The sequence below is a fragment of the Salvelinus alpinus genome, chromosome 31, assembly GCF_045679555.1.
Source record: "Salvelinus alpinus chromosome 31, SLU_Salpinus.1, whole genome shotgun sequence".
In the NCBI taxonomy this organism is placed as follows: Eukaryota; Metazoa; Chordata; class Actinopteri; order Salmoniformes; family Salmonidae; genus Salvelinus; species Salvelinus alpinus.
This window is the reverse complement of record NC_092116.1, coordinates 21,076,765-21,095,463: the sequence shown is the minus strand read 5'-3', so window position 1 is coordinate 21,095,463 and position 18,699 is coordinate 21,076,765. Positions and strand designations below refer to the sequence as shown.

The following is an 18,699-nucleotide window of genomic DNA, read 5'->3' as shown; positions in this document are numbered from 1 at the left end:
CAGCAGACAAAAACAAGGTTTGATCACTCCTCAAAAATGGCTTCACTCCTGCTCCTCATAAGAGGCAAAGACAGTCATTTTCTTGTTGTCAACTGCCTCCACATAGAACATATCATAATCTCTCTGTAACTGGAACGAGAACATGAATGGTTCCTTGAGGAGAATATGTTCCTCTTGATCCAGGCCATCGTAGTACAACCATACAACCGTAGTTCTTTAAGGGTTGTAATGTGGTCTTCCCCGTCCATCCCAATTACACTAGGGAGGAAAAGGTTACCTTTAAATGTTTGGCGTTCGCACCACCTTGCTGCCTCTAGGGTGTCCCTTAGAAGAACATCTGCTTGGAGTTCACACCAACTTGCTGCCTCTAGGGTGTCCCTTAGAAGAACATCTGCTTGGAGTTCACACCACCTTGCTGCCTCTAGGGTGTCCCTTAGAAGAACATCTGCTTGGCGTTCACACCACCTTGCTGCCTCTAGGGTGTCCCATAGAAGAACATCTGCTTGGCGTTCACACCACCTTGCTGCCTCTAGGGTGTCCCTTAGAAGAACATCTGCTTGGCGTTCACACCACCTTGCTGCCTCTAGGGTGTCCCTTAGAAGAACATCTGCTTGGCGTTCACACCACCTTGCTGCCTCTAGGGTGTCCCTTAGAAGAACATCTGCTTGGCGTTCGCACCACCTTGCTGCCTCTAGGGTGTCCCTTAGAAGAACATCTGCTTGGCGTTCGCACCACCTTGCTGCCTCTAGGGTGTCCCTTAGAAGAACATCTGCTTGGCGTTCACACCACCTTGCTGCCTCTAGGGTGTCCCTTAGAAGAACATCTGCTTGGCGTTCACACCACCTTGCTGCCTCTAGGGTGTCCCATAGAAGAACATCTGCTTGGCGTTCACACCACCTTGCTGCCTCTAGGGTGTCCCTTAGAAGAACATCTGCTTGGCGTTCACACCACCTTGCTGCCTCTAGGGTGTCCCTTAGAAGAACATCTGCTTGGCGTTCACACCACCTTGCTGCCTCTAGGGTGTCCCTTAGAAGAACATCTGCTTGGCGTTCACACAACCTTGCTGCCTCTAGGGTGTCCCTTAGAAGAACATCTGCTTGGCGTTCACACCACCTTGCTGCCTCTAGGGTGTCCCATAGAAGAACATCTGCTTGGCGTTCACACCACCTTGCTGCCTCTAGGGTGTCCCATAGAAGAACATCTGCTTGGCGTTCACACCACCTTGCTGCCTCTAGGGTGTCCCATAGAAGAACATCTGCTTGGCGTTCACACCACCTTGCTGCCTCTAGGGTGTCCCATAGAAGAACATCTGCTTGGCGTTCACACCACCTTGCTGCCTCTAGGGTGTCCCATAGAAGAACATCTGCTTGGCGTTCACACCACCTTGCTGCCTCTAGGGTGTCCCATAGAAGAACATCTGCTTGGCGTTCACACCACCTTGCTGCCTCTAGGGTGTCCCATAGAAGAACATCTGCTTGGCGTTCACACCACCTTGCTGCCTCTAGGGTGTCCCATAGAAGAACATCTGCTTGGCGTTCACACCACCTTGCTGCCTCTAGGGTGTCCCATAGAAGAACATCTGCTTGGCGTTCACACCACCTTGCTGCCTCTAGGGTGTCCCTTAGAAGAACATCTGCTTGGCGTTCACACCACCTTGCTGCCTCTAGGGTGTCCCATAGAAGAACATCTGCTTGGCGTTCACACCACCTTGCTGCCTCTAAGGTGTCCCTTAGAAGAACATCTGCTTGGCGTTCGCACCACCTTGCTGCCTCTAGGGTGTCCCTTAGAAGAACATCTGCTTGGCGTTCGCACCAACTTGCTGCCTCTAGGGTGTCCCTTAGAAGAACATCTGCTTGGCGTTTGCACCACCTTGCTGCCTCTAGGGTGTCCCTTAGAAGAACATCTGCTTCCTTGAAGAAAAAGGAAGAATAAATATTGAGAGTAGTGCCTCATTGGGTGATCAAGTCAAATTACACCCCACTTTCACAATACCACCATGCAAACAAAAGCCCCTATTACTAAAGGGGTTTTCAGTGATATCTATAACTACTCAACAAGTCATCACAACTATTATATCTTCATTCTCAGTAGGTCATTCTCATTCTCAGTAGGTTGAGCCTACCATGCTGAGACGTTTAGCCTACAGCATTAGTTTTGACTAAACTGTACATTCTAAACAGTATGCTTGATTAGTACACAGTATGCAGTTTAAGTAAGTAGTAGGCAGTCAGATTTCGGACACGGCCTGTGCATTAACTTGAGAATTTCACACATTTCTGGAAGAGGCTTCGAGATAATTCGGAACTGCAGCCACTCCATTTTATATTTTTCTCCTGGTTATCAAATTGCGGGCTTCCCGACTGTAGTCTATGTGGTTGTTTTGACAACACATTCCAGGATTTATTTCCAGTTGTAATTTAAAAAAATAAAAAATTGATAACCCTTGTGAATACGTACAATCAATTGGCCATTTATATCCATTCTCTGAGAGAGAGAAGGCAAAGGGGATACCTAGTCTGTTGCACAATTGAATGCATTCAACCAACATTTTTCCCCCCGCATTTAACCCAACCCATCTGAATCAGAGAGGTACTGCCTTAATCGATGTCATAGGGGAAGTTGTCGATTTTTTTTTTCTCCACCTTGCTAGGTCGTGGATTCAAACCAGCTACCTTTAAGTTACTGACCCAACACTGCTAGGCTACCTGAGGGTTGTGTGTGTGTGTGTGTGTGTGTGTGTGTGTGTGTGTGTGTGTGTGTGTGTGTGTGTGTGTGTGTGTGTGTGTGTGTGTGTGTGTGTGTGTGTGTGTGTGTGTGTGTGTGTAATATATATATATATATATATATTTTGTTTGTTTTAATCCCATCCTTCAGCTACACTCAACCCCTCTCATCCATCTCTGAAGACCATCTCGTTTCTATTTGCCATGTATTTTTTACAGTGCTGTGATGCTTCACAAAAGTTCTGAACCTTTCATTTCTCATAGTTTCTACAGATTGTAAATCAAAGATAAACATTTTTGCTAAAAGTATTATTATATTATTGATTGATTGACTATGGAGTTGTTTTGTGTATCAGTTCATAAATCATGTGCCACGGAATCAGTACGTAGAAAATCTATTCCCAACTATTTTGCAATCTATATGGCACAGTTGTAACTTTTTTGATCCTTAAATTAAACTAGTATACTTTTTATTTATCACTATTTTCTTTAACCAATTGTTTTTCTTTATTGCAGGGCCACAGAGAAGTTCCTTACTTTTCCCCCCTTCCACTTTGGGTAGAGCAGACATTTCCATATATTTTTGTAAACTGCATGTGTGACAACTCCAACAGTCCTATTTCTGATATAATTTACAAAGATTATACATTCTCATTTTTTACTCGCAAAATATTGTTTAGTATATTTGAATTAAACATAATATTGGTTGTATTATTTGTTCTGTGTTTTCTGGTGGAATAAACTGAAATTGCAACCAACTTTCTCTGGCTCGTTTTAAATATAGCAATATTTTGTGTATTATTTCATTCAAATAGCTGCATTCAATCAACTCGCAAGTCAGAAATGTCTGATTTCTGAAAATCCCCTGAATTCAGCAATAATGATGTGTTTGTAGCTTACATACACACCCACAGTATATGCTATGGTAAACATTGGACTCAAGAGCTAATCACTTAGCCTGAACATACACCCTGCTGTATACGGAAACAAAAAAAATGTATTTATGGTTCTCACGTCATCCCAACAGAGGGAGTGGAGCACCTCACTGTATGTATCCCTTCCCTTTACCATTGGGCGGATTCGATTATGCTGAGCCAATATGAACCGGAGTTGTTCAAATCGAATAGCAATCTGTCACTTGGTCATGTTGTCAACATTGCTACAAAAAGCATCATCCGGAAACATAGAAAATCTATTTTCCATACAATATATATTTGAATTTTCAAACTAGTTTCCATCGGAAAGGCAGATAAAGTGTTTATGTGTATCAAAAGCAATCACTTTTTCATGTGAAAACAAAAAATCCTACTCATTACTCCCGCATGCTTAATTACATCACTTTTGATTTGAGCCGACATAACTGTAGGCTTTGAACCGGGCCAGGAGGCAGCCCTGATCCAAAACGAATGCAATCAGCTTTCACCCGGTGCAAAAGAGGCATAACTGGGCGATCGCGCCAGATCAACCGAATCCCCTCAACGAGCAGCGCGTGTACACAGAAGTTGATTTTCAGGAATGGCCGAACGGACTAAATTTTAACCAATCACAGACAACTAGGCGATCTCTATAGTTCATCATGTTCTGTAAATCTGATCAAAGAATAGGAATTCGTGCCCAAGCGTGGGTGTATGTTGTGGCAGTAGTGTAGTTATTCTCCTCGATCGACTGACTAATAGCTAAGCTACTTTATAATATGGACGTTTACAAATACCCTGTTTTCTTCGAGTGCCAGACTCTGGACCCATCACAGAAAGCGAAGATAAAAAAGTACTTTGAAATTCGACGTAAATCCGATGGCGGAGATTGTGGACCAGTAGAATCAGTTGGTGACAAAGTTTACAGGGTTGCCTTTATTTACCGGGCAGGTATGAAAATGTTAAGACGAACTGACAGGATATTGAGAGCCTTTATATATATATATATATATATATATATATATATATATATATATATATATATATATACAATATAGCCTACTGTGCCAATGTCGGTTCATAAATCAAAGTTTGTTTTTTCAATATATGTTTCATTCTATGGCCCATTTGATTATTATTTATATAGACCTACATTTTGGTTAAACAATATGTAAACTTTCTAGGAGGATTTGTTGAATCAGAAAGTTTGTTAGATATGCGGTTTTCACTAGTTACCACAGCCACAAATGTCAAAGTTGGCTATCATCAAAATTCATGAAAACATTGCTTGATTTAAGGTTAGGGTTGGGCATAATGTTAATATTATGGTTAAGGTTGGGGTTAGGTTTAAAAATCAGATTTTAATGAAGAAAATAAATTGTAGAATTAACCAAGGGGCGGCAGGTCTATTAACCGAAAGGTTGCAAGACCGAATACCCGAGCTGACAAGGTAAAAATATGTCGTTCTGCCCCTGAACAAGGTAGTTAATCCACTGGTCCTAAACTGTCATTGAAAAGAAGAACTTGTTCTTACATGACTTGCCTTCTTAAATAAAGGTAAACACAAAAACACTTTGTGGCTGTGGTAACTAGTGATGACTGACATATGCAATAAATTTGTTATGGGTTTAACTTTCACTTTCACATAGCCAGGCTACAGCCATGGACACATGCATTACTTTATATTTCCTCAACTGTAGAGTCATTTATCAATCTTAACAGGAAAACAGACGTTGTTTTAATAACTTTTAATATGAATTAATAACTATAGATGTACTGTACATACAGTATATTAATTTACTCCTCTAGCCTATTTATCATTAAACTCTTCAAGTCCTGGAGTGAATTCAAAAGGCTTAATGAATACAGTTAACATACATTATTATTATTGTTGTTGCTGTTATTGTTCTTACTACTACATGACAACAACAACTCATTATGATGCTGTAACTCTTCCAGTCCAGGAGAGGGTACTTCAGAAACCTAATCATGTGTTGGAGATGCCTGGAGGATCTCTCTCCCTCACTCTGAGAGACAGCCTGGAGACTCCACCCACAACAACCTCCCCAGTCAGCAGTCAGGTGAGGCCAGACTATACAGACACAACTACAGTATAGATTACAGGCTGAGTCACATAACCTGTTAGATACGACATTTATTTTCCATAATATGACGTCAATGCACTGTTGTTGTATTTACATCCCAGTAAACATAAAGCTTAGTCATATATCATGGATCTGTCAGGTAAGAACTTTATTATCCCTTCAAATGACGTCAAAATAATCTGATTTTATTGCATGTTTGATTTATGTGATATTATAATAAGTAACAATAATTTACAATATGAGGAATGACAAGAACATACATTTTAGCAAAACAAATCTCTACTAAACTAAATGGACAAATGCCAAACCAGTTGCTAGATTTATCAGATAATCCAGACGCAGCTGTACAGTCAACCTACAATAATAAATGAATAATAAATGTAGATAAAGACAGACATAATAATCATTAAGAGTGGTATTCCCCAGGACTTACACCTTTTTTCTCTGACTCTAGAGTCACCAGTCCCTCCCATTCCATCCCTCCCTCCCTGTCCAGACATCGCCACCTGGTGGCCTAGAGCATGAACTCCATCTAGACTCCTACCTCCTGAGATACCTGAAGGAGAGCCCTGGGGCTGGAAGAGACCTGCAGCAGCAGCTGTCCTCTCTGGGCTGCTCTGTCCACCTCTACCCAGAGGACAGGAGGGCAGTGGTCAAAGATTCAGACCATCCTGGGTTATGTGGAGTCGGGGTTGGGGTGGATCCATGGAAGGCACAGGTAGAGAAACTGTTCAAACATCTCCAGGATCGGTACAAATGCCACTATGAGTTAGACCCACGTAAGCTCCAGACTCTGCTGCAGAGAAGTACCCTGGGTTCGGAGGATGTGAGGGTTTACTGCGAGGCAGGGGAAGGGTTTGCAGTGGTGGTTGGGGAGGGGGCCAAGGTCCAGGCCAAGCTGAAGGAGCTGGAGGTCTTCCAGTCTCAGGGTCTGAGCTCCATGAAGCAGGAGAAGATCAGCACCACCTGTCAACTTGGACAGTCCAAGCTCAGTCTTCTAGGGAAAGTGATAGAAAAGGATCTAGGTGAGGCTGTTCCAGGGGTGAAGGTGACGCACAGTGATTCATCTCAGCTGGTGCTGGAGGGTTCAGCAAGGGAAGTCTGGACAGCCAGACAGTTGGTTACAGATAAAATCTCTCTGGTGCTGGAGCGGGTGGTGCCTGAGGTGTCCCTCCACCTCCTGTCCTTCCTGAGGGAGGAGTATGGGAGGCCTGGGACCCTGAGCAGTCTGCTGGGGTTGGGACTCCATGTGGAGGTAGAGCTGGGGGATACAGAGCTCCGTCTGTTCTCCCTCTCCTCTGGGGAACTGGACCAGGCTGAGAAAGATCTACTGGGGGAGTTTGGGGAGGAGAAGATTGACGTGCTCAAAGGTGCCCTCTCGGCTGAACTGAAGTCCAAACTTGAGAATAAGGTGAAGGAGATGAACCAGAGCAGACGCAGGGTGGTAGCCAGGTTTGGTCCTGGGTGTAGAGTGCAGCTGCTGGGCCACCTGAAGCAGGTTCAGGAGCTGAGGGAGGAGATTGGGGCCTTTCTGAGAAACCAGTCCAGTGTAAGAGTCTTGGGACACCCTCAACAGAACCATGATGGCGCAGTCGAATCAGGCGCCGGACCAAGACGTGAGGAGACGGTCACAGCCACCAGCTATCGCCTCCAGGGGGGGCTGCAGGTAGTGGTTAGTCAGGGTGACATCACCAAGGAACGGGCAGACGCACTGGTGAACGCAGCCAATGAGGACCTTGATCATGCTGGGGGCGTGGCTGCAGCTCTGAGCCAGGCGGGGGGGCCTGAGGTACAGCAGGCCAGCAGGGATCTGGTTAGGCAGATAGGGAGAGTACCCACAGGTACAGTGGTAGAGACTACAGGAGGTAAGTTGCCTTGTAAGATGCTGCTGCATGCAGTGGGACCAGTAGGTGGCAGCGTCAGTGGAAATGAGCGCCCTTTGCTGGAGAAGACAGTAAAGGCAGCCCTGGATCTGGCAGAGACCATGGAGCTCCAGACCCTGGCCATGCCCTGCATCAGCTCAGGGATATTCGGCGTTCCTCTTAAGGTGTGTTCTGAGGCCATAGTCTCTGCAGTGAGGGACTTTGGGAGGAAACAGCACATCCTTACCAAGGTCACTCTGATTGATGTGAGTGGAGAGGCAGTGAGAGCCATGCAGGAGGCCTGTGATAGGCTGTTACAGGGGAAGAGGGAGTTTCCTGGGTGGGAGGTAGAGTCCAGCACCACCACTACCACTACACATGCTCCTCAGAGAGACACCACTGCTGCCTCCGCCAGGGGAACAGCCGCTCCAGAGGTCTGTGTCCAGGTGGAGATCATCCAGGGAACCATAGAGAAACAGCAGGTGAGAGAGAGACACACTGACATGGCAACAGCCTTGATTCAACAACATTCTGTGAATTAGGTTGACTTACTGACTCAATGTTCCATTTCTCTTTTACACTTTCTCTTCCTTTTTCTCTTACCCTTTTACTTAATTTCTATATCTCTTTTTCCCGCTCTCTCTGTCCGTCCGTTTTTCTGTTTCTATCTCTCTGAAGGTTGATGCCCTGGTGTCCCCCATGGTTGGTAGTGACCCTCTCTCCTCCCGTGTTGGTAATGCCTTGTTGGAGGCAGCTGGACCAGGGCTGATGACAGCGTTTGTGAGGAAATCAGGAGGACGGACTGCACCTGGTGACAACATTCTGGTGGAGGGACTCTCTGGTCTCATTTCTGGCCGTGTCTTCTTCCTCAGATGTGCACACTGGGACAACAACCCCCAAGGACCAGCAGTACAGGTGTGTCTGCTTGTGTGTGTGTGTGTGTTGTGACCTTTGCACCTCCATTAACCCTTGACCTCTGGTCCTCTCTCAGGCTCTGAGGCAGGGTGTGAGGAAAATCCTGACCTCTTGTGAGATCCGGGGCTTCTGTTCCATTGCGTTCCCTGTAGTTGGAACTGGTGTGGTTCTGCAGTTCCCTCACAACGTGGCAACGCAGGTTCTGCTAGAAGAGATCCATAGGTATGAACAGAACCGAGTTAGCAGAACCCCCTTCCTTGTCCGCATTGTCGTCCATCCCAATGACAGAGATTCTACCAAGGTGAGGAGAGACTTTTAAAGGTTTCAAAGAATTAAACAAAATGTCCAATAACTTAAATATATTTCAGCCAAGCCATTTTATAATACTGTCATACATCCATAATTACAGATTTTTTAAAAATAGTAACAGTTACAGTCCTTCATTGCAGTTGTATTGTTTGTTCTAATCTACAGGCTTTTCAGACTGCCCAGAATGCTTTGCAGCTCACAGGGTTCGTATTCGGCGCTCAACCAGCGCAAGGTGAGTTATAACACTAAACCTCCATCTTTAAATCAAATACATTATTACTATATGATTGATACATTTCAAGTTAGAATTATGAGAAAAAAGTAGAAACCCGCACACTGCTCAATAGTATCACTGCTCTTGACATTTCCTTTCTACCTTTAGATTTTGTGACGTAGACAAAGTTAAGATATCAGACAGGGGAGGTGATATACAGTGGGCTCCAAAAATACTGGCAACCCTGACTGGCAATACAAACATTACTTTAAAAAATATAAACAATATAATTATAGAGAACTCAAAATACCAACATGTGAAAAATACTGTACTTTATTCATGTTTCAATGGAACCCAACAAAATAATTTCTTGATTTAATTAAAAATCAATGTCCTACAAATCAAGGCTTCACAATTAAAGGCGCCCTTAAATATTATTGTAAATAAAATCTACCAAAATTAATCCAGTAATTAAATTCCACTTATTTAAGTTTATCTAAGTGTTAAGGAACTATACTAAGCCATTACAGCACTTCCTTTTTCACTAGGGTATAAAATGAGGTATGTTTTGGGAGAATGTTTTGGGATTTTCACCATCTAGACATTATTTCCTAAAGGTCTTAATGATGAAATGCCTATGTATGTTATGTTGTGAATGTGAACATGAATTATGCCCCTATTTCAGATTACTCTTGACGAATTTATTGCGCTGTACCCTATGATTTATGAAAACTTGCTTGGTAGGTCGATGTCCTCATTGTGGTTTTACAGACGTGTTTAATATGCTTTATGTACACACTTTATTTGAATATTTATGAAATGCATATTGTTATATTTGGTAGCACTCATTTGTTTTCCCTCGACTCCAACCCCATTCGATGCTTGGAACGGATGTGGATGGGTGTCACGCACTGGCCATAGAGAGGCTTTTATTCTCTATTTTGGTTAGGCCAGGGTGTGACTAGGGTGGGCATTCTAGTTTCTTTATTTCTATGTTTTCTGTTTCTATGTTTTGGCCGGGTATGGTTCTCAATCAGGGACAGCTGTCTATCGTTGTCTCTGATTGGGAATCATACTTAGGCAGCCTGTTTTTCCACCTTAGGTGTAGGTAGTTGACTTTGTTAGTGGCCTGTATAGCCCTAGTAAGCTTCATGTTCGTTTTCGTTGTTTCTTGTTTTTGTTGGTGACATTCAAAATAAAAAGAAATGTACGCTCACCACGCTGCACCTTGGTCCGGTCATTTCCCTGACGACGTTCGTGACAATGGGGCTATGTCTACATAAGGGTAAAAATTTTAAAAACACACAAAAGCTCTGACGAAGACCGTGAGACCGATACGTAAAGCTTATTCAAGAGCAGTGATACTATCAGGAGCAGGGTGCGGATTTCTTATTTTATTCAACTGTTACCATGCACCTGCAAAAAAGATAGCTCAGATGTGCGAGTGCCTTTTGAATTTTAAGTTATAATTCTGAACCCTCCCTATAGACATCAGGATTGTGTTGCTGGGGAAAACCGGAGGAGGTAAAAGCAGTGCTGGAAACACCATCTTCGGCACAGATTATGTGTTCCTCTCAGACAGTTCCTCCATCTCCGCAACACAGATATGTGAAGCTCATACCAAGAACATCAAAGGGAGAAACATCACCGTGATTGACACACCTGGATTCTTTGACACTGACATCCCTGAAGAGGAGCTGAAACCTAAAATAGTTAAATGTATAACAGAGTGTGCTCCAGGGCCGCATGCCTTTCTCATCGTACTGAAAGTGGAACGGTACACAGTCTACGAGAACGAAGCCGTGGTGAAAATCGAGACTTATTTTTCACCAGAGGCCTTCAAATATGCCACAGTCCTCTTCACTCATGGTGACCAGCTCAATGGTTTGACCATTGAGAAGTTTGTCCAACAGAATGCTGAACTGAACAAGCTTGTGGAGAAATGTGGAGGCCGATGTCACGTCATCGACAACAAATACTGGAACACCAATCAGCAGGGTCAGTACAGCAACCAGTACCAAGTAGCAGAGTTACTCAACACCATAGAGAAGATGGTGAGAGAGAACGGAGGAGGGTTCTACACCAGTGAGATGCTCCAAGAGGCAGAGAGATTAATACAAGCAGAGATAGAGAGTCTTAGAGAGTTAAACAGCCAGATGTCAGAGGAAGAGATGGGAAAACATGTTAAAGAAAGTGTGTGGAAGAAACTCCTGATCAAATTCTCAGGTATACTGTACCAACAGGTGTAGTGCAGTGGCGGTCAGTGCCGTTTAAGATGAGGGAGGACGATTATTTTTCATGAGCATTTCCTTATTTCTATTAGAGCATATTGGATGACTGTCATTCATATTCCATTCACCCTGTTCAATGTAACAGCGATAGGTTTAGGCTACTACATGATACTCACATTTTCCCTATACCCATCATGAGGTTGCTACAACCTAGCCTAAGAATGAATGTTTACAACGTAGGTGCACATAGGTCGAGAGACAAATTTGAGGTGACAGACAGTGACATTGAATACCACCTTGCACACTCTTGCCTGCATCTAGCTGATCTAGGTTGTAATCGTTAGTCCATCAGTTGCAAACGAGAGTTTCTGTTGGACAAATTAACGTATGTTTATCCCCATTTTGTTCCATTTGCTTTCGTTTAAGAAACAATTTAACAGAACTGGCGGAATGAATACACCCCTGATCACTCGTAAACACACAGCAACGTTGTATTCCTCCTAACATCCATGTGCTCTCCTCCTCTCACCTTTTCCCTTCGCTTGTGGACTTCAGTGCACAACACATGAACTGTATGTGGCCAGGCGAAAAAAACTTTTCCAGCCAAACCGCTTCACACAGCCTACATCGTTGTCACCATATTAGCTAAAGTAACGTCAGTCAGCATAGCTAATATAACTAACGCGTTAGTAGACCTGCTACAATCATGCAGTAACTTTACAGTGTATAGTCAGTAAGAATTTACACCAGCCCGGTGGCAATACATTTATAAAACCAAAAGCTTACCTTGACTTGGAAGAGTTCTAGCCACTTTAATAATAAAAAATTGGATGTAATAAATGTCACTTTAAACAATGCCACTTTATATAATGTTTACATACCCCACATTACTCATCAAATATGTATATACTGTACTCTATACCATGTACTGCATCTTGCCTATGCCGTTTGGCCATCGCTCATCCATATATTTATATGTACAGTGGGGGAAAAAAGTATTTGATCCCCTGCTGATTTTGTACGTTTGCCCACTGACAAAGAAATGATCAGTCTATAATTTTAATGGTAGGTTTATTTGAACAGTGAGAGACAGAATATCAACAAAAAAATCCAGAAAAACGCATGTCAAAAATGTTATGAATTGATTTGCATTTTAATGAGGGAAATAAGTATTTGACCCCTCTGCAAAACATGACTTAGTACTTGGTGGCAAAATCCTTGTTGGCAATCACAGAGGTCAGACGTTTCTTGTAGTTGGCCACCAGGTTTGCACACATCTCAGGAGGGATTTTGTCCCACTCCTCTTTGCAGATCTTCTTCAAGTCATTAAGGTTTCGAGGCTGACGTTTGGCAACTCGAACCTTCAGCTCCCTCCACAGATTTTCTATGGGATTAAGGTCTGGAGACTGGCTAGGCCACTCCAGGACCTTAATGTGCTTCTTCTTGAGCCACTCCTTTGTTGCCTTGGCCGTGTGTTTTGGGTCATTGTCATGCTGGAATACCCATCCACGACCCATTTTCAATACCCTGGCTGAGGGAAGGAGGTTTTCACCCAAGATTTGACGGTACATGGCCCCGTCCATCGTCCCTTTGATGCGGTGAAGTTGTCCTGTCCCTTTAGCAGAAAAACACCCCCAAAGCATAATGTTTCCACCTCCATGTTTGACGGTGGGGATGGTTTCTTGGGGTCATAGGCAGCATTCCTCCTCCTCCAAACACGGCAAGTTGGGTTGATGCCAAAGAACTCCATGTTGGTCTCATCTGACCACAACACGTTCACCCAGTTGTCCTCTGAATCATTCAGATGTTCATTGGCAAACTTCAGACGGGCATGTATATGTGCTTTCTTGAGCAGGGGGACCTTGCGGGCGCTGCAGGATTTCAGTCCTTCACGGCATAGTGTGTTACCAATTGTTTTCTTGATGACTATGGTCCCAGCTGCCTTGAGATCATTGACAAGATCCTCCTGTGTAGTTCTGGGCTGATTCCTCACCGTTCTCATGATCATTGCAACTCCACGAGGTGAGATCTTGCATGGAGCCCCAGGCTGAGGGAGATTGACAGTTCTTTTGTGTTTCTTCCATTTGCGAATAATCACAGAAACTGTTGTCACCTTCTCACCAAGCTGCTTGGCGATGGTCTTGTAGCCCATTCCAGCCTTGTGTAGGTCTACAATCTTGTCCCTGACATCCTTGGAGAGCTCTTTGGTCTTGGCCATGGTGGAGAGTTTGGAATCTGATTGATTGATTGCTTCTGTGGACAGGTATCTTTTATACAGGTAAGAAACTGAGATTAGGAGCACTCCCTTTAAGAGTGTGCTCCTAATCTCCGTTCGTTACCTGTATGAAAGACACCTGGGAGCCAGAAATCTTTTTGATTGAGAAGGGGTCAAATACTTATTTCCCTCATTAAAATGCAAATCAATTTATAACATTTTTGACATGCATTTTTCTGGATATTTTTGTTGTTATTCTGTCTCTCACTGTTCAAATAAACCTACCATTAAAATTATAGACCGATAATTTCTTTGTCAGTGGGCAAACGTACAAAATCAGCAGGGGATCAAATACTTTTTTCCCTCACTGTACATGTTCTTATTCATTCCTTTACACTTGTGTGTCTACGGTAGTTGTTGTGAAATTGTTAGATTACTTGTTAGATATTACTGCATGGTCGGAACTAGAAGCACAAGCATTTCGCTACACTCGCATTAACATCTGCTAACCATGTGTATGTGACCAATAAAATTGGATTTGATTTGATTTGACCTTGAAGCTAAGGGTCTTTATTACAAAGCAGAAAACCTTTTGCTAAGGTACAGTCAGTTATATGGTCAGTAACTCTAAGTAGATGAGATATACCTGAAACTATTAAGTGATGGCAACGTGTGTGTCAACATCTGACTCATAACTGTGTAGACACAGTCAGTTATATTCCACGTTGGAAAAGCTTCTTGTCCCCAAATGTTTTTTTATTCTGTTTTGTAAAAATCAGATGACAGAGTTATAGTTAAACTTGATTGGGATGACTGATATACTGGCAGCTCTGGCAGCTCTGCAGGGTAGCCACTTGCTGGCACAGCCACAAACTCATCAAATCTTAACCACATACACATGGAGCGATTTAAGTGCTAACAGAAATTGTGTTTGAATTATTTATTTTTTGAAATCTCTATAGGATATTCAATTTGAACGTAATATTTTTGAATGTTTAATGCACAAATTTAATAACTGAATTAATCAATTTAACTTGTGCTTCATGATTTGAAATTGAATTGAAGGCTATATGATGAGCAACCTTGGCTGAGACATGAAGACATCCTAGTTTAACTGTTGGGGTTCTAACCCAGGTCTCCTGTGCACCAGACAATGCAACTTTTCAGGTCTCAGACAATTTACTCATCACACGAGTGTGGTCATGGAACCACATGTGTTACACTTTGCCCCCCCCCCCACACTTTGACTTCCTCCTTGAAGAGACCCATCCAAGTCACAAGACCAACTCCTAGCTTTAGCTCAACAGGCGGACAGTCTTAACCCAGTCAGTCACATGAAACCAGGGGCGGACTGGGACCAAAAATAACCCTGGCTGTTCTAACACACCAGACCATTATTTTCCTTGAGGCAACCATTATTAGCCAGATAATTATAATTTTGTGAGAAAAAAAATAAGTAGTTAGACAGGCCCACTGGGCTTAAAATGGACAAGCCCATTTGGCATTTGCAAACTAACATGTCTTAAGGTCTCAGGCAAGGCTGTCATCACATAAGCATGGATCAACAAACCACGCAAGTCACCTTGCTGGATCTTGAAGACTTAGTGTAGCAGATGGTTATCTGTGAATCCCAATCCTCAGCCTTAATAAGGTCAGGTCGCAATTGTAAATGAGAAAGTGTTCTCAATTTGCCTACCTGGTTAAATAAAGGTGAAATAAATAAAATAAATAAATAAGTGTCGCCCATTGCGCAATTGAAGAAGGCCTTTTTTAATAGCATGATGGGTTGGAATGCTTCAGGAGGGCAGTCGTGTGTTTTCGAGGCCTGAGTTCAAGTCTCAGTATCAGGGGTAAGCGGTACTCATTTAGCAAGCAGTGTGTTTTCCTTTACCTGAACATATCCCTATAGGCTTTAGCTAAGTGGGCTAACACTGTCTTGTGACATTCCAACCCAGTCGCTCAAAAGAGCAAGATTAAATAGGGAGTGGAAAGGCTATCCTTAGAAGGCTGTCCTGGGGTGGCAAGTAGCCTAGTGGTTAGAGCTTTGGGCCAGTAACCGAAAGGTTGCTATATCGAATCCCCGAGCTGACAAGGTGAACATCTGTTGTTCTGCCCCTGAACAAGGCAGTTAACCCACTGTTCCTAGGCCGTCATTGTAAATAAGAATTTGTTCTTAACTGACTCGCCTAGTTAAATAAAGGGTTATGACATTTCAACTATTGTAACATCCATGCTCCAGAGAGCCTTAGCTTTTCAGGAGAATTAGCTTTTCAGGAAAATTATCACATTTAGTTCATAAGTATTCAGACACTGCTATGCGACTCGAAATTGAGCTCAGGTGCATCTTGTTTCCATTGACCATCCTTGAGATGTTTCTACAACTTGATTGGAGTCCACCTGTGGTAGATTCAATTGATTGGACAGGATTTTGAAAGGCACATAAGGTCCCACAGTTGACAGTTGACAAGCAATGAGGTTGAATGAATTGACCGTAGAGCTCCGAGACAGGATCGTGTCGAGGCACAGATCTGGGGAAGGGTACCAAAAAATGTCTGCAGCATTGAAGGTCCCCAAGAACAAAGTGCCCTCAATCATTCTTAAATGGAAGAAGTTTTGAAACACCAAGACTCTTCCTAGGGCTGTTCGCCTGGCCAAACTGAGCAATCGGGGAAGAAGGGCCTTGGTCAGGGAGGTGACCATTGTCATTCTGTTAGTACTCTAGAGTTCCATTGTGGAGATGAGAGAACCTTCCAGAAGGACAGCCATCTCTGCAGCACTCCACCAATCAGGCCTTTATGGTAGAGTGGCCAGACGGAAGCCATTCCTCAGTAAAAGGAACATGAGTGCCCACTTGGAGTTTTCAAAAAAGCAGCTAAAGGACTATCAAACCATAAGAAAGAAGATTCTCTGTTCTGATGAAACCAAGATTCAACTTTTGGCCAGAATTCCAAGCATTACGTCTGGAGGAAACCTGGCACCTGGATCGAGGCAAAGATGAATGGAGCAAAGTACAGAGAGATCCTTGATGAAAATCTGCACCAGAGCGCTTAGGACCTCAGACTGGGGCGAAGGTTCACCTTCCAACAAGTCAACAACCCTAAACACACATGGGGTATTGAGTGTGGATTGATGAGGGGGAAAAACGATTTAATCAATTTTAGAATAAGGCTGCAACCTAACAAAATGTGGAAATAGTCAAGGGGTCTGAATACTTTCCGAATGCACTGTATATGACATCTTATAACATAGGTCGGGATTTAATCAATGGCACATTGTTGACAAGCACACATTTAGATACACATGTACAGTGCTTTCAGAAAGTATTCACACCCCTTGACTTATTACAGATCTTGTTGTGTTACAGCATGAATAGAAAATTGATAATATTTGTATTTATTCTCACTGGCCTACACACAATACTCATAATGTCAAAGTGGAGGTATGTTGTTCATTTTTTATATTTTTTTATTCATTAAAAATGCAAAGATGAAATGTCTTGAGTCAAAAAGTATTCAACCCATTTCTTATGGCAAGCCTAAATAAGTTCAGGAGTACATATTTGCTTAACAAGTCACATAAGTTGCATGGACTCACTCTGTGTGTATTAATCGTGTTTAACATGATTTTTCAATGGCTCCCTCATCTCTGTACCCCACACACACAATTATCTGTAAGGTACCTCAGTCTAGCAGTGCATTTCAAACACAGATTCTACCACAAAGACCAGGGAAGTTTTCCAATGCCTCGCAAAGAAGGGCACCTATTGGTAGATGGGTAAAAATGTAAAAAGCAGACATTGAATATCCCTTTGATCATGGTGAAGTTATTAACTACACTTTGGATGGTGTATCAACTCACCCAGTCACTACAAAGATACAGGCATCTTTCCTAAATTAGTTTCCTGAGAGGAAGGAAACCATTCAGGGATTTCACCATGAGGCCAATGGTGACTTTAAAAGAGTTACAGAATTTAATGGCTGTGATAGTAGAATGGATCAACAACATTGTAGTTACTCCACAATACTAACCTAATTGACGGAGGGAAAAGAAGGAAGCCTGTACAGAATAGAAATATGCATCCTGTTTGCTATAAGGCACTAAAGTAATACCGCAAAAAATGTGGCAAAGCAATTAACTGTTTGTCCTGAATACAACGTGTTATGTTTGGGGCAAATCCAATACAACATATTAATGAGTAGCACTCCATATTTTCAAGTATAATGGTGTCTGTATCATGTTGTGGGTATGCTTGTAATTGATAGGGACTGGGGAGTTTTTCAGGATAACAAAGAAATAAAAGAATGGAGCTAAGCACAGGCAAAATCCTAGAGGAAAACCTGGTTCAGTCTGCTTTCCACCAGACGCTGGGCGATGAATGAACCTTTCAGCAGGACAATAACCTAAAACACAAGGCCAAATCTACACTGGAGTTGCTTACCAAGACGACAGTGAATGTCTCATTGTTGAGAAGCGCACTGAACTTGACCTTCAAGGTAATTGATGCTTAGGCTGACATCACAGGGTTTAGCATGGATGTGATCTCCATGAATGTCAGGGAAATTGTGTTTAAAGCTGCATTGACGACAGTGCAGTGTGGTTGTAGCTCATACACCTTTGATTGAATCCCAGCCATATACACTTTATTCAGAGTTTTGCAGACAATGTGGTGCTTCACAGAGTTAGTATCATAATGGACATGGCTATTTGAATAGTCATGGCTGTTATGTTGATCCAAGATATCACTGCCTTCAATCAGGACCGTATCAGAATCATTTATTGTGTTACCTCTAAACCATTGAACCTTTTCATTTGGAAAAAGCACTTGATATGATAATACATGCATTTTTAAATAGGGTGAATGTATTTTATTTACTGGACAATCAACAATCAAACCTTTCAAACAATCCTTATTGAACGATTTATATTTTCACATAGAAAATTAGTTTGTGAGTGTGTAAAATAAAATGTCTATGCCAATGTATTTATTTCTTACATTTTATGTTAAAATACATTGTACATTTTGCACGTCTTTTCACAATCATGATAATGTATTTACACTAATAAAATGTAAGATTGAACACATTATATGAAGATTTTCTATCAGAATGAATAAAAGTGCCTTATTTCAGAAGGACTCTTTTCCTTTAGCAATGCGATCACTATGGCTCCTTCTGAAATTGCACCGTATTCCCTATATAGTGCACTACTTTT

The 18,699-nt window shown here is 42.6% G+C and overlaps 1 protein-coding gene across 3 annotated transcripts in view; it reads left to right on the top strand.

The window, feature by feature from the left end:
- The window catches only part of LOC139561406 (protein mono-ADP-ribosyltransferase PARP14-like), a 64,112-nt gene extending 50,077 nt beyond the window's left edge, over positions 1-14,035 (top strand). The window contains exons 1-7 of one of the 3 annotated variants that reach the window (XM_071378468.1): positions 4,224-4,588; positions 5,597-5,718; positions 6,197-8,086; positions 8,283-8,519; positions 8,596-8,820; positions 8,994-9,060; positions 10,531-14,035. In XM_071378468.1, the coding sequence (XP_071234569.1) occupies positions 4,417-4,588; positions 5,597-5,718; positions 6,197-8,086; positions 8,283-8,519; positions 8,596-8,820; positions 8,994-9,060; positions 10,531-11,291 (3,474 nt within the window). In that variant the 5' untranslated portion in view covers positions 4,224-4,416 and the 3' untranslated portion in view covers positions 11,292-14,035. Of the gene's footprint in view, positions 1-4,221; positions 4,589-5,596; positions 5,719-6,196; positions 8,087-8,282; positions 8,520-8,595; positions 8,821-8,993; positions 9,061-10,530 lie in introns of those variants that run through there. The other 2 variants (XM_071378470.1, XM_071378469.1) reach the window with 2 other exon arrangements.
- Positions 14,036-18,699: the final 4,664 nt, after the last annotated feature.